This window comes from Mercenaria mercenaria, chromosome 2, assembly GCF_021730395.1.
Source record: "Mercenaria mercenaria strain notata chromosome 2, MADL_Memer_1, whole genome shotgun sequence".
NCBI classification, from domain to species: Eukaryota; Metazoa; Mollusca; class Bivalvia; order Venerida; family Veneridae; genus Mercenaria; species Mercenaria mercenaria.
In genome coordinates, this window is record NC_069362.1 from 15,349,113 (window position 1) to 15,365,542 (window position 16,430).

At 33.9% G+C, this 16,430-nt stretch overlaps 1 protein-coding gene across 2 annotated transcripts in view; it reads left to right on the forward strand.

Annotated features, from left to right (window-relative positions):
* The window catches only part of LOC123563266 (uncharacterized), a 64,462-nt gene that overhangs the window by 42,121 nt on the left and 5,911 nt on the right, over positions 1-16,430 (forward strand). The window contains exons 1-13 of one of the 2 annotated variants that reach the window (XM_045355974.2): positions 3,146-3,365; positions 3,520-3,551; positions 7,355-7,467; positions 7,892-7,920; positions 8,414-8,945; positions 9,225-9,271; positions 9,472-9,639; positions 10,407-10,532; positions 11,081-11,203; positions 11,677-11,754; positions 13,992-14,119; positions 15,512-15,598; positions 15,951-16,043. In XM_045355974.2, the coding sequence (XP_045211909.2) occupies positions 3,540-3,551; positions 7,355-7,467; positions 7,892-7,920; positions 8,414-8,945; positions 9,225-9,271; positions 9,472-9,639; positions 10,407-10,532; positions 11,081-11,203; positions 11,677-11,754; positions 13,992-14,119; positions 15,512-15,598; positions 15,951-16,043 (1,536 nt within the window). In that variant the 5' untranslated portion in view covers positions 3,146-3,365; positions 3,520-3,539. Of the gene's footprint in view, positions 1-3,145; positions 3,366-3,519; positions 3,552-7,354; positions 7,468-7,891; positions 7,921-8,413; positions 8,946-9,224; positions 9,272-9,471; positions 9,640-10,406; positions 10,533-11,080; positions 11,204-11,676; positions 11,755-13,991; positions 14,120-15,511; positions 15,599-15,950; positions 16,044-16,430 lie in introns of those variants that run through there. The other variant, XM_053530579.1, reaches the window with a different exon arrangement.

Here is a 16,430-nt window from a genome sequence, read left to right on the forward strand (position 1 = left end):
GGGAGGTGGGAATGTAAAGGTTGCCTGAAAAAAGCCAGGTAGACGATGGTCGGCGATTTTACAGCATAATTTTAAATGTTACAATTATCTCATGAAGAGAAATTATCAATTGTTCAAAATGCGTAGTACCAATTTGCCCAAAGACGCGATTGGAACTGGCTAGTATAATATCCCGTTGAGTACATAATTATGGTTGTACAAGTATACCCGGGGCCGGGTATAATATGGCAGGATGATAGAATGATGACGGTAGGATGGGGATTGCAGGAAGATCGAATATGATGGTAGGATGATAAAATGACAAATTGCCACCCTGCCATCCTACCGCGGCCATTCTTACATCCTTCCATTGCCTTTCTATCATTCTATCATCTTCATTCTAGGGTAGTAAGATATACAAACAGGATTCTGCAATGTCACCAAAACTAAAAGAAAGCGTCATTGTAGAGTTTATAACCTTGCGCTGGTATGATAGTTATGACGAGTAAAAAACAAGATTTCATAGTCCAGTTTGTTGAAAATCAAATAACTGTACAGGAGATTGCAGTTAAATCCTCGTTCGTTTAAAGAATGGAGAAAAAGCAATTCATTTTATGGCGTTGACAAGCTCTGTAAAATAAATAATCGTTAGTATTTCTTTTTTTTTTTTTTTTTGTTTTGTTTTATTTTGTTAAGCGTATGTAGATATATTAAAGTTCAAGTAAGGTTTTTTTTATTTGATGTTAAAAACAGATAAAACAAATAACCAAATAGATGTTATTCATAATTGCATAATAAGAAAAAAAACATAACTTCCTATATCGCAAATGAACTTACACAGTAAGAGTCATAAACCGTGGTGGGATGGGTAGTCGGAAATTCTTAATTCGATTATATTTTCTGCTATGTAGAAATATTCAAAGAGCTTTGAATACTATTTTTATTGAAAATAAGATTTTACATGAAATTTTCATCATAAAAAAAGTAGTAGCCACATTATAAACAAAGACATTTTGAGCCTTTGAGGTCCAACTGTGTTTCACTTAGAAATGGAATTATGCAGTGTATATTTATTCTACAAAAGAAAAAAGGCAACATAAAGTTGTTTTTTTATACAAAGATATTTTGCATGAAATAAATGTGTGCTATAAGTTGTCGCGTAGTCTTGAATGTCTGCGATAATTGAAAATTGTCCATGCTAAACATATTTAATATCTTCGCTTCGAAGCGAAAATCTTGCTGAAATTTACAATCAATTTCAATAACACACGTAACAACAATATACTCCTGTTCAGTTAGTCTTTATACGACTATACCCCCAGCAGAGCTATTGTGAAAGTGTCTTCTTACGGTTGTAAGCGGACACTTTATAAATAGAAGTGTCCTGTATTACGCACTCTATCAGTTAACTACCTGCACGTGAAAATTGTGAACAAAATCATAAACTGTGCCTGATGTAAGAATGTCCCTTTTTAAGGTGAATTAATTTTTGACTATCTTCTGTTGAAGGTATCAATAATTTAAAATTGCAATGCAAATAAAGCTTTTTAAACAACATAAGAAAGAATTATTAATTTCAATTTATAAACAGAACGACAATGATAGCTTTAGACCGCACTGCAATACCTGACAAATTAAAAATTAAGTGAGCCGCGCCATGTGAAAACTACGGTGTTCCGTTAAGGCCAGCGATTGCTCCCTATGAAGGCGAAGGTACGGTTGTACGATGACTAAGCGCGACAGTACGATGACGATAACACAACAGCCCGATGGTGGAGCGCGACAGTATGATGGTGACAGTCCATCGTACTGTCGCGCTCTGCCATCGCATCTTCGTTCTTCACCGTCGTACTGTTGCCGTCCTGTCAGTCATGCGCAGAACTTATTTGTACGACTTATTACCACCCGAATGTATAAACAGTGCTAAAGCACGGTTTGCTATATATTATTTCGATTCTAATATGACCTTTATCTAAAACAATAGATAAGATGTAGTAGCGCTCTTTTTTGGTGGCAACAAAAACTTTGACGTCACCGCACGTTAGCGTGATGTCATTCTAGCGTAAACTTGTTTTAACAGAGACAAGCATATTAGAATTACTAATAATCTTTTGTACCATAAATTTATAAGAACATAACCGAACTTTATTGAACGAACACATATTACCAAAAGATTAGCGAAAACAAACGACTATTTTCTAGACCTAATCAAATATTATTTATATTAGGCCCTGAATATTTTTAATTTCTCACGAGAAAAGTAAACAATTTGTTATTTGTTTATAAATAACACTTTGCCTGGTGATATTCGTTTGAGTAGTGTGTTCAAGTTAGATATACATTGATTTAGCAAGGTAATCGAGATCCTTAAAGAGCATTATGTCCTCAGTTGAGCTTAGTAACCATTCTTTTTGTGAGCCTACATTGCTCACTTTACCTCTTGTGGCCTTTTTCTGTTTAACAGGCTGTTTTTAAAACATTAAGGCGAGTGTATTACTAACAGATATTATAGACCCCTTTTACGAAGTCCAAGATTATAATCACAACAAACCTCTATTAAACTGTTGAAACGTAATATTTATAAACAGATAAAATATATCGTACCTACATTACAAAATGACACATCCAGCAACGGAGCTCCGATGCCTCAATGTAAACAGTCAAGGATGGTACTAAGAGGTCTAGGATTTCGTCCTGTTCGTTCGTTTCCTCGTCAAAAAAAGCGTCTGTCATTTTTAAGAACTTGTATATCATGTAGTGATGCATACCAATGTACAAACACATGTACAGCCACCCGTTTAAAATTTGAAAGCACGAAAATTTCAGTTGATACAGTATATTATAAAGGCACACGATAATAATTTAATGTTTATCTTTCGAAAAAAATATCTCTATTAATATATTCTGTACAATTATCGTCGTATAAGTCAGATACAATTACTCGTTTTTCTTCAAAAGTGTCCTCTTACAGACGCAAGAAGCCGTTTCACTAGGACGAACACCAATTTTATCCTCGGCTTCGCCTCGGACAATATTGGTGTTCGTCCTAGCGAAACGGCTTCCTACGTCTGTAAGCGGACACTTTTGAAGAAAAAACTCGTACTGTATCTATTACATATTTTGATATTTAGGATCACAAATAGATATGTGTGGTACAGGTTTATGACAAATGACTACCCGTTTATCGATTTAAGCTAATTGAAACTGACCTACATTCGTTTTCTTAAATATCCGTTGGAAAAAACTGTTTTCGCTACTTTCGGTTTAAATTTATTTCGCATATATAGTATAGGAAATCCTAGTGGAATTTATCAGAAAAATGTCTGAAATTTTTTCAGAGCTTAAATGTGATTATTGCCTATAACTTATTCTCCTTCTAGAGGCAGGTAAACGATAAAATTTGAATAAGATTTTAATAAAATTATCACATAAAGTACTTCCTAGTGAGAAATATTAAGCCTTATTTAAAATTAAAATAGATTTGAGAAGGGATGGGTTTAGCTCTGGCGATTTATATTCTCTTTTGTTTTGTGTTTTCAGGGTAACCTTTCTTGTTCATAATGGAGGAAACGGTATGTAATAATTGTTTGTTGTCATTGTCATTTTTCTAATTTATATAGTATCATATGCTTGGTTACATTTAGATTAGCTAACATGTATTATCAGAATGTTTTTCATCAGTTTATGAAAGGCTGTGGGAGGAGGGAAAATAGGTCACTGAGCTGCAGTGGTGTCTGTAAGCTTTGCCAGGGGATCGAACCAGGTAGCCTTGTGATTTCCTACTGTACATTCAAAACACGTTGTCTGTACGATAGTTTGTCGTTTTTCATCAATCTTAAAAACTGATTTTCTTTTTTCAACACCTTTTTATTTATAGGCCATACACACAACATACACACTTAAAGACGCACCACAGAATAACTGTATTCTTTTGTTTTGTATTTCCATGATGGTAATTATACATGATTTGCATGAAACAAAAATGAGATATACAACTATTTAGTTACAAACTGACAGTGACGTATATTAGGCCAAGACAATGTGTGCAATGTGTGTAATGTAACATTTGATTGAATTACTGTAGCAATATGTACAGAAATCATTGTATTTAGTTAAATTTCAATCACATTTTGTTTCTACAGTGCAAGATAGTTATTCATCTACATTTTTGAAGTTGACTGAACAAGTTTGTAGATGAAGTTGTCAAAACACACTAGGGAAGGGCCTAAAGTGTCCACCTGAAAATTTTTAGTATAGCTGTATATTGCCTGTATTATAAGAATGATTTTCATGAAGTTTTTGTGGGGTGAAAAAGTATGTCACTAGGTCATGGTGGGTCTTTAACCGTTCATTGTGAAATAGAAACCTGGTCTTCCACTTTCTTGTTACTTGCCACGAATTGCACGTGCATTTTATAACAAATACTCGTGCACTCTTTAAGCATTTTGGAAACGAAATTGTACTTCGGTTTTGCGATCAGCGATGATTTTGAACTTTTAATAATGGAACGTTCTGTTATTTAGGTAATGTTTCCAAATAATAGTTTGATTTTGACATTTGAGAGCTCAGTTTATAGACTCGTCTATCGGGTAGGGAAATCAGCAAGATTTGCTTTGCCTTATTTAAATTAGATTTTTTTCTAGTCACACCTAATTAGAGTGATGTAATGGTTTCGTGGCGGCTTGTCACATAGGCGGGTGGGGTTCAATATTCCGACGTTTCATTTTTTTCAGTGCGTTCTATAAAATAATTTGTACTTACTTGAAAAAAATATTTAAATACGTAACAGACTTCCAAGTAATATCATTCTATCTTTTATGGATTTATGTAACGCTATGTTAAAGAAGAAGATTTATATAGATTAAAATAGTAAATAGACAAATTGCGACTGCAGAAATGGAACCCACACCAACAAATTACAAAGACTGCAGTGCTTATATTCACATGTAGGGCCTACGATTACGGCTATTAAGGCGGTACATATTTTTTGTTTCTAAAATTAATCAAAATAAAATGTATATCGTATATATTGTACTGAATCATACTGATTTGTAAACATTACCTAGATAATGGACCGTTCCAATAATCAATACAATTTTTGAGTGATGAATGTTCATTTTGGCAATACATAAATGCACGGCCTTAATATTAAATATATGCGAATTAATCTGATACCAAATCCGAATTTACTTCGTGAATATTTTATGGACTTCCAGAAACCATATAGTGATATTCAATTCTAGATTGGTAAACACATTACCTTTGAGTCATAATTGTCGATGAACTTCACATTTTACTAAACCGACTACATTATGTACACAATTCTCACCGAAAGAATTGCAAACCTAACCGTCTCCAGATTACATTAAATTGATCGAACCCGCTGTCTCATCAGAATATAGCTAAACATATCTTTAACTTATCTACTCTTAAAGTGTTGTTCATTGCATTTACTCATGTTTTGAATAGTCGTGTTAAAATAAGTTCTTTTGTCTTGTGAAGGAGCTAAACCAAATGAAATCGCGTGTTCACACAAAATGTTGCTTTTTTGATTGTTACATGATAGGCTTGGTCTGAATGAGATAGCGATATAGCGCTTTTTAATTGCAATATTTGAGCATAAGTTTGTATTTGAGTAACCACTCGTTGAACTGAATCGAAACTTCACACAGTCATTCAGTCTGATGATTTTCATGTTTTGCATATGTCCATAACTATTATCGCAATATTATCCCTCTTTTTTGACTTAGCGGTGTTTGCTTAATGTTTTGCATTCTCGCATACCATAGGTCTACCATGGTACCCCGGTTTGTCTCGGGATTTTGACGAACCTCTGATGGATGAAAATGAATGTTTTGTTAGTAAGGTGGTATTTAAATAACCACAAATGAATTGGATCGAAACTTACCACACACTTGTTCATCGTGATGATCCGACGTGCATTGCACAGGTTCTGTAACTGCAGTTTGCTTTGTCATAAAGTTGCTTTTTTGTGGTTGAATTTTCTTTAAACTTCTGTTTCTGACATATCTTTTGAATAGCCGAGCGTTGCATCCGCGGGTTCTTGTTATTCAGTGGGGTATTGTTATCTATCAGTTTTAATGCAGATTAATGTCAATTTGTGGTACTTCAATAGCAGTCTCACATCGATTACCATTTTTTTATCGCCCGCCCTTCGCCATATCGATTTTGGTATCATCAATCCGGCTGTCCGTCTGTTTATTCCCGCATCCGAAATAAAACATGCTAATATTTCAAAAAGTATTTCAGCTAAAATCACCAAGCCTCATCTGATTATCAATTAGCACAAGACTTTTGCTCATATATAGTATTATCACCCTTGACTAAGTAAAAATAGCAGAGTTTTACCTCAAAATGAAAAACATATCTTTATTTGAAACATTATTTTAATTAGAATCACCTTACCTCACATAATGACTACTCAGCACATGAACTTAGCTCACATTTGATATTATCCCCCTTGACGAAGAGCTTTTCCCCTTGATTTGGTAAAAATAGTGATTTTTGACTGCATCTAAGTAACCTGTTGAGGGTCTTCATGAAACGTAAAAATGTAGATCACTAAAGGGCGGTAGTACACGTTGTAATTTCGTCAGGATCACTTCATTAACCAGAGTTATTGCCTATTAATGATTTTACAATACATAAGTTACAAAGTAATCCATTGATGGATCTTAATTATACTGAACACCAATGTAGATCACTAAGTGGCGGTGGTGCTTGCGTATCTTTGATCACGATCTCTTCAGTAACTGTAGAGTTATTGCCCTTTAGCTGTTTTAAAGTTCATAAATTTTCATAAAGTAAACTATAAATGGATCTTCATGAAACTTAATACAGTAGAAATCACTCAGTGTATAGCTTTTCCCTTGATTTTGTAAAAAGTAGGAATCAATAAATCTTTATACGGTCCTTTGTACATAACTTGTGTATATCTGCAAAATGGATATATTTCAAAATATAGTCCCCTTGTTCATAAACAAGTATTCCGCGGGGATGCAAAGTCACTGAATTTGATTGTTTTTCGTGAGTTCTGGCACATAGTGTTTTGCCTTAGTTATTTTTGTGTTTTCTATAAATGATATTAACTGGCAATACAACTGCCATTTCAAAGTTTTAACTTGATATTACACAAAGCGTCCATGGTGATTTATTACAAATTGCACCTGTACTTCAATGCAGTCCCAGTGGTCTGCCATCTTTTCTTTCAATCACATTCGAAACGTAGTCCAACTATGAAAAAGGCTAAGTCATTCAAAACACTTATTTTTGTCCATGTATATATTACGGATAACAATATCTACAGATGTTGCTAAACACTTCTCGACAACAGTTGCGTTTTTATCTTTTTAAGATAAAGGAAATTAAAACAAAGGTGGAAGATATTGAAGCTGGTCTCAAGTCGATGTTAAATCGGTTCAACCAGGTAGTCGGCTCCTCTGGATGTTTAGGGGATCTCTGTAACTGGTAAGGTTTATTATGTTTAAGAATTATTTTAGTGATATCAGATTATTTCTATTAGATAAAATTTTTCTATTAAATTTCGTTCATTTGTATTTGTATTCATTTAGATGTACTTCCTTCTTCGTAATCACGGAAATCAAACAACTGCAATATCAAAAACAATACTGCGGTTCATAATAGTAACTGAGTTTGCTCGTCCACGCTGATTTTGACTAAATAAATGAGTTTGTATTGTGTAAAAACTGTATCTAATAACAACTTATTGAATGTTTAGCAACCCATGTCATTTATGTTTGGTAATTAAGCTATTCATTATATTTTTTTCATAGATTCTATTGAATGAATAGCTTTTTGATTGACTTTGAAAACGTTTTGATATCAAACGATATGATTATAATTGTGTCATTTAACATACAATTTTTTACAGCATTACGTTATACAAAGGGACAGAAACACGTATGTAATATTTTATTTTTTAGAACTTATATAATGATTAAAATACAATACTTATGTGTAAAAGTAAAACAAAAGCTTCAATTACTAAGAGAAGGTCACGTATTGGGCATGAGACAAAATATACAACTGATAAGCAGTCCAATATCTAGTGTCTCCTAAGTTTTTCCACGAGATCATAGTCCCAACGGAAGCCACGGCCTGGTGGCAACTTTCCAGATTCTGTGGAGGATGAAGGATTGAGGAGATCCTCAGGGAATTCAGATAGGTGATCAATTATTCAAAGACAGCAACTGTAACAGCTAAGCTTTTTTGAATTATAAATATAAAGGTATGGTGTTTTGATTTCTTCGTCACAAAGGCATAAGCGAATACATTCTTTATATTGACGGAACACTAGTAAATGCTTCCATATGAACAATATTTTTATGTACATACCGAGCGACAAAAAACAAATACTGGATTAAACTAAATGTTAGTTTTGTGTTAATTTCAGAAATGAAAGATATCATTCGGCAAGTAAAGTCTTTTGAGATTAAACTGGAAGAAAAAGATAAAATAGATATAGAACGTGATAGAAAATTGGAACAACTGGGTCAAGACATCACCTACATGCGTGGTAGGCAGGATGTAAACCAATCACAAATAGGCATTCCTAATGCAAACTTACGAAAAGAAAGAGATGACTCATTGCAGTCAAGTAATCTGAAAAAGAGAGCACCTGAAAAAGACCAAAAGCCATCGAAAAAGAGTGAGAATGAAACACTTACAAAAGATGACAATAAATTACGTAAAGGGAAACAACAAAGATTCCATGAGCACTTACCAAGACGAAAATCCAAAACTGATTCATGTGAAAGTGATGACAATAGTTCTAATAGTGATATTGAAGGAAATAATCTACGTAAAGATCTTACAAATCTACGAGATATTGCTCAAACATCCCAGAAACCGAAACTGGATCATGACTCTTGCAAAACCGAAATGAATGTTTGCCAGTTTAAAACACAGGAAGAGAAACAACCAGGGTAATGTAAACACCAGAGTATCAAAGTTGCATTATATGTGGTAATACACTCTCACAATGTGCCAACACACTGATTTGCTGCTGTAATGTAAATGCACAATTTAAGGATTCCAAACTTGACTTTTTACTATTGTCCTGATATATGGTGAGACGATATATCTCATAGTTTCGAAGTGGTTGCTATTTTATGTACATTTGGCCATTTCAGAAGAATTTTTTAAGTATTTTATAATTATTATGAATATGTAATCGACATTTATAAATGTTGAATATCTTTCAGCACTGAAGGTTCATACCGGCCTAACTTCAGAGCATCAACGGAAGTTGGTAAATTTTATTTATCATATCTACATGTAATTTCTTGGAAGCTGATAAATTAATTTATCATCTATTGCCTAATACATTGAATAAATGAAAGAATGAAAACACGGCATTCCAAATAACGGCATCCAAATAATAACATTGATTGTTATGTGTAGTACATTTTGTACATCAAAATGCTATATTTTGTTTTCGTCTTCCGACAGAATTGAGACATGCAAGTGCCCCTCCTGTTGCTGTTTCTAGTGTAGGATCGCAGAAAGCAATAGGCGGTACATGTAACACGTCGCCGGCGGTTGTTGAACAAAATGAGAAAGAATATTACCTTACACCAGATGTCTTGGAGGTTGAAGCCAAGGCCGAACAGATATCCTGTAAGACATAGTAGTTTGATAATTATGTTTTTCATGTAATATTCTTAAACCCCAAAATCAGGGGCATGAGTATGGGGATAGAGCTCAGTGCAAGTTCTCATATAATATCATATTCTAATGTATTCATACAATAAAATACTTACTGATATGTATACCCATATGGATGTTACATCACCAACTTTTTCAGAAGAAAGCTACGTAAGATAGGCTTTCACAGATTCAAATGTTTTGACTTTATTTCAGATAAATTGATTTTGAGGTTAATTGCAATACAAAGCAATTATGTTCGGAAACGAATCATTTCATATAGAGAAGGTTGACTTGGGATCGATTGCCTTAGTGTTTGGATCGCAAATTATTTCAGGGTCAAACATATATAGGAGCAATTTCTTGCTTTACCTTGTCATCGATTATTGAAAGAAAAAAACTCATGTGTCAATTATAATATTGCCTTGGCAAAAAGTATTTCTAACCCTTGTCATACTGGACACGACTGAGTTTGCCTTTGCGACCAGTGTAGATCATGATATGCCTTTACATCCGTGCAGTCTGATCAAGATCTGCATTGTTCGCTATTCAGTATCGTTTTGGTTAGCAACCCTTTTAAAAGTAAATGGTTTGATCCAATTTGAAAGATGGACAACTTCATAATAGAAATTTAACAGGGTAAGGGCTAAATTCAATATACTAGTTTGAATAAAGGTAAATTTCAATAGTGTCTATGTATTGGTTTTCTTTTAACATTTGCTATCTCGTCTCTTTAACAGCACAAAAAACTTCTCTACGTTTCCTTGAAGCCGTTACGACAATACTGCTGGTTGACACATCACAAAGTATGGCATCTGGGGATAAATGGATGCAAGTAAAAACATTTGTGAACGATTACATCACAGGTTACAGCTATAATTATTACAATTGTTAGAATAATTATATCGGTTGATTTCGTAGTTTTTTCGAACTTATGTTCAACGAAATGTCATTGCAGTGATAAAGTTAGAAAAACCTATCATCTTTTTATACATCGTATTTTATAAAAAGAAGATAATGTTTGTATAAATAACTTGCTTACTGATTACTGTTTAGTTCATTTTTACATTCAATTTGGTGAAAAACAAGATTCTGTGAGCATATAACGGGGGGCGAGATGATGATTTAAATGAAGAACACGAGCAGTTCAAAATGACCCAGATATGACAGGGATAAAATTGACAAAAATTATAACAGTACACTGACTAAACTAAGATATAAACTTCCTACGGAACATTACACAGTCTGTAAAAATGTGTAAAAATGTATAATATAATTGGCTCAAAATAATATGTATTGAACACGAAGATATCAATTCATATTCTTTCACTGTAACCTTTATTCATTTGTCAGTCTGTAAGCCTTCCATGGTATCAAACTGATCCTGAAGCCCTTTTCACGATGTCTGTTTTAGGGTTAGAACAGCTGTCACCAAGAGTCAGTCATTTGGAATATTTAGCTCTGGTTACATTTGGAGCACAGACGCGGTGTCATCAAAGATATACACTTGACTTTAGTTTGATACGATCGGCTTTTGGTGAGGCAAATATTAATGTATCTTTTTTGTCTTTTTTATAAAGAAACCTGAACTTAAGTAAGTAATAAGTGAAATGGTCATTACGTCATTGATCATGTTAAATGTTTCTATTGTCAAGATGTCCGATTTCCAAATTATTTATGGTTACGTATAATTCTAAAATCTTTTAATATAATGAGCTATGAATATGCCTGCATAGGACTCAATATAATCAAAATATGATACTACTTCTCTCTAAAGGAGACTTCATGTCCTTATATGTTGGCTTTGAGTGAGTGTGTGTGTGTGTGTTGCTAGTTTTGTCCTGATGTGTAAGCTTCGAGTGTGTGTGTGTGTGTGTGGTGCGCGCGTTTGCGTGCTGGGGGTTCGTTTTGAGGAGGCTGCGCTTTTGGTGCGTGGCATTCCCTGTTTGATATTTTCCTTTGTTTTTAAGTTTATCTTTTCAATGCTAGACTAAACCCTTAAATTTTCAGACAAAATACAGCTTGGAGGACCCAGTCCACTTTACGGAGGATTACTGATGGCTGATTCTGTATCACTTACACCTGAAAGTAAGTGTAATGATATTAGAATATATTTTTATACTGTAATTTACTATACATTCCATTAGATGATACGACTGATCTTCAGTTCCAGAAACTAAATTAAATACATTTACTACTTTCTGAAATTATTAGTGCTTTGTCTCGATTTTGTACTGCTCAAGTTTTTCCAAACACAAACATGTGTCTTTATTCTACGCAGAACAATGTATTTACAACATGAAGCAATGAATTGGTACTAGAAATACAGCAAACAAATATAAAAGCTTACTATTTTTACGGACCAATTTTTTACTCTCAAAGCAGTATTCTTAGAAGACATACAACAATGATATTTATGAGAGAAAAGGCAGTAAATAAACAAATGTTTGAAATAGTTCAATGATTAATGAAAATTAAGTACAGTATAACATATTCCAGTGTGCATTGATATGTTATAATTCATTATAAAGTTCTGTTTGCCGTGTGTTTTGTTTGGACCTGTAGAGATAAATGTTTATTAGCTCCTACCTCATTCAGTTGTCACGAATTGCACTCTTTTTTTGAATTATTTATTTTACATTTTAAGGACTTTGTAAGTCTCAGCCATTCCTGTTTAAACAATGTTCCACTTACAAAATATAAAAAGAAATTAAACGAAAAATTACACCATAGTAATGAATTAACGATAACTGTCCATAGTTGCCACTGTGCTTCCTCTCTGGCACTGATAACCGTTAATTGACCTCTTATGACACAATATATACACCAAGGCATAGTTGTGACTAGGAACATAAAGCTTAGAATAAAAAGCATTTTTCGTGCTGATTTCGCCTTTTCTATTACTGGTATATATAACTGGCAGGCAGGTCTTACTTTTGTGACCTTGTTTCTATGGAGATTCACAACAATAGCGATGTTTATATTTCCAAAAAAGATGATAAAAGCTGGTAACAACATATAAAAAATCAACATTATAATGCTCCAGTCGCTTTCATAGAAATTGCGATAACGGTCAGATACAAAGTTACATGGTAATTGTCCCGCAAAGTAATGGCTTCCAGTTGAATTTTGTAGGTCCGTTGTATTTTCTGAAAAACCTACTATTGTAAAACCGTATATAACGTGACTATTTAAACATGAAATAAATACGAAAATTGTAATTGATGCAATAAATGCGTTCTTTGGTGTAACTTTTCCTCTAGAATATACTGGTAGTTTTGTCATTAAAGTTCTTTCTATAGTCAGCAACACAAACATCCATACTGAAAATCCACCTGCAGTGAAACAAAACCAGAATCTCAGGCGACAAATGCCCTCCCATTGGTCATCTAAACGATACCTTGTCATGGAGTATAAAGTTTCAGGCAGTAGGTTTGTCCATAACAACGTTAAATCTGACACAGCCAAAAGAAGTAACAAAACTGATGTTGAATACTTTTTCATTCGCTTCCGTGACAAAATTATTATGTTTATAATATTTCCTAACGTGCCGACCGCAAGGAGAACAAACGGAACTGTCCTCCATAACCAAGAGGCAATTCTGCATTCCAAAAAGTAATTCGGTTCACAAGACCCGACGTAATAGAACAATATATCATCCTTGTTTATCATATCAGCTTACTATTAGGATTTGTTTTTCATTTCTAATAATTGTGAACGTATACTAGTTATAAGTACCTAAATGATGAAGATGAGCTCGCCGGTAAACACTGCCCTTTATAGTAAAGTCTCGCGAGATTTGGAACAAAATCATTAATTATTAAATTACATGTCAGTTCTTTATAACAATTATGAATATGATATCAGTCCTACATTACTGCATTCCACTGAGAGTAAGTGTTGCTAAGGAACATTTCAACCTGGGAAATCTATTACTGACCTTACGCCGAGAGCCTTTTGTGTGATATCAATTTTACATTATTTGACTAGAATGACTGTATGGAAATTGTCTTTAAATTTAGATTTCAATAATTCTCTTTATGTTTCAGATTTTAGACTTTAGTTTCTTCGACGTTGTTTTCATCTACTATATTTTAATCATTACATCTCGTTGGTTATGCTGTTCAAACGCTTTCTCTGTTTTTCAACAAGTTCTACAAACTGTAAGGATGCTTTTGTAAGTAAATATAGCATAATATACAACTCACTCAATCACTTTAGTTTTATTTTAGCTCCTATTACTTATTAAAGGAAGCACTTTTCAAAATTAAGAATCATTGACTTAACCTTAGCCTTTTAATATAATTTAAACATGTGTTTTCCAGAGGACCTGATCGTGTTACGGAACGGGATGTACGTTTATACAAAGATAATCCTTATAACAGACGGTGAACCGACTGAAATTTGCCTTCACAGAGGACCAGATATTCCCGACCCAAAGCAAATGGATCAAGTATTCTTGTTTTTTTACAATACTATATTGCTAGAACGCCGGCAGGCGTATGATTTCAGTTACGATATTTGGTGTCTCATAACGAATTAGAGGTTACTATTTATTTTCAACAAGAAATGTCAGCAAAATCGATTTGAAGCTATATGCGATCTACATGATTAGTATTTTTATGAAGGCTTTGCGCATTACTGTCCTTATTCGACATGTATCTGAATAGATATCTCACTTTTCACTCATTTACTTTAGTTTTGAAAAAGGATTTTTTTGGTTGTTGTTTGCTTTTCAAGTTTCAATCAAAGGTACAAACCATAAGGTGTTTGCTGGGCTGTTATATTTCGATCTTCTCAGATCGCTCGACACGACTTTTATGTCGTGTTATTTCTACATGTACTGTTTAGTTTCTTGGCTTGAAAATTTCGGCCTGGGTGGTTCCAATACCCATGCTTTCATAGCTTTGGGTATTGTATCACCACTTGGATATGGTGCCTGCTTTTTAAATTTGTCTTTTGGCAATTCCTCTGATATATAGGTTTCATAACCTCAGATCCCTTTTTAAATTCAAGTGTGTTTAGTTCTGTCCATTGTTTTCTCGTTTAGGGCAAACCCATTATTTTAACTGGGGACCACGCCGATTTTCATGGAATTACACACTAGTGTATCATTGAAGTGTAGATGTGATCCGCCGTATGAATACATCTGCGGATGTCTCTAAATTGTTTTTTGTACTTGTAGCATGTGTAAATATTCAGTTCTGCTCAACCCGTGGGCTAGAGGGCGTGGACGGTAGCATGCATTTTCACTGCCGTCCATGAATAGGCTCAGTCACACCGGACCTGCAACATTTCCGTTTTTGTCGTGTTAGCGACCTGTGGAGTTTCTATTTTAATATCACTGCAGCGTTGTTTGTGCCGTGTGGCCGCCGTAAAATGTCTCTCTATATATTCAGTCAGGGCTGTAATATTTCGATCTTCTCAGATTGCTCGGCACGACTTTTATGTCGTGATATTGGTACTGGTTAGTTTCTTGGCTTGAACATTTCGGCCTGGGTGGTTCCAATACCCCAGCTTTCATAGCTTTGGGTATTGTATAATCACCCCTTAGATATGGTCCCTGCTTTTTAAATTTGTCTTTTGGCAGTTCCTGTGATATGCAGGCTCCATAAATTCCAGTTTGTTTAGTTCTGTCCATTGTTTCTCGTTTGTTTTTGTCGTGTTGAGCGACCTTTGGAGTTTCCACTTTTTCTATAGTATTATTCTGTCTTTTAACGAAGTTACAAACATGCATGTGTGCGTGTGTGGTTTGTTGTGAATGCAGCATGCGCGTCTGTAAATTACAGTGCTTTCAAGTTTGTAAAAAGTAATTGAAAGAGAGATGATTTGAAATATATTTCAGACGAAGGCTGCCCTGATTACCATGATGGATGTCATGTGCTGTAGGGCTATTGATATATTCTGTGTTCCTGTTGGAAATGCTGATATGGTAAGCAACTTTTAAGCGGTAAGCGGGAGCATTTCAATGTTAAAACAAGAATCGTTTAACTATGGCCAACTGACGCAAAGTTCGGATTTACAATATTTGCTTTGTTTAACGGTTCTACCAAGTATGATTCTTAAGAAAAGACTATTGTAATACTACTTGATGCGAGCAATTAAATAGAGGTTACAATATTTTTAAATCTTTGTGATTATTTAAATTTTGTCTGATTTTTGTTTCATATCAACAAGCCCTAGCAGTCTGCTTATTGTAAGCTGTTTTGCCTAATGAAATCTACGAAAGTCAGTTAGCAAATGCAAGTCTGTTTTATATAGAATATGATTTATGTTTTCGCAAGGAATTCCTACACATGCTGTTTGCAAAGGAAGGAGGGAGAAGATTTCTTAGTTATAAAGATGGCAGCTATTTTTCTAGGAGATTATTTCTTTGTGTAAGAAATGTTCTTATTCGATTTATTTCTAATGCGAAATGTTCAAATTGAAATAACGTTGTTCTAGATATCGTACTTGAGAATCTAAATTATATAAATAACGTTTGCATAAATTTGCTTTAGAAAAGACTTGTTTAAGGATTTTTTTTCAGGATATCCGCTATTTTGAAAAATGTTTCTTCGGATATTGCTTTCTAACAAAAATTTGGCAAAAAATTAATGCTAAATAATAAAATATGGCTAAAATATACCATTTAGCCAAATAGATTCTATTTTTTGCGAAAAAAATATTTTACCCTTATTTTTGGCTGGCATTTGCCTAAAATTGACGTAAGATTTACAATGGGGTAGGGATAGGTCATTTCAAATATCTATTAAAGTATATCA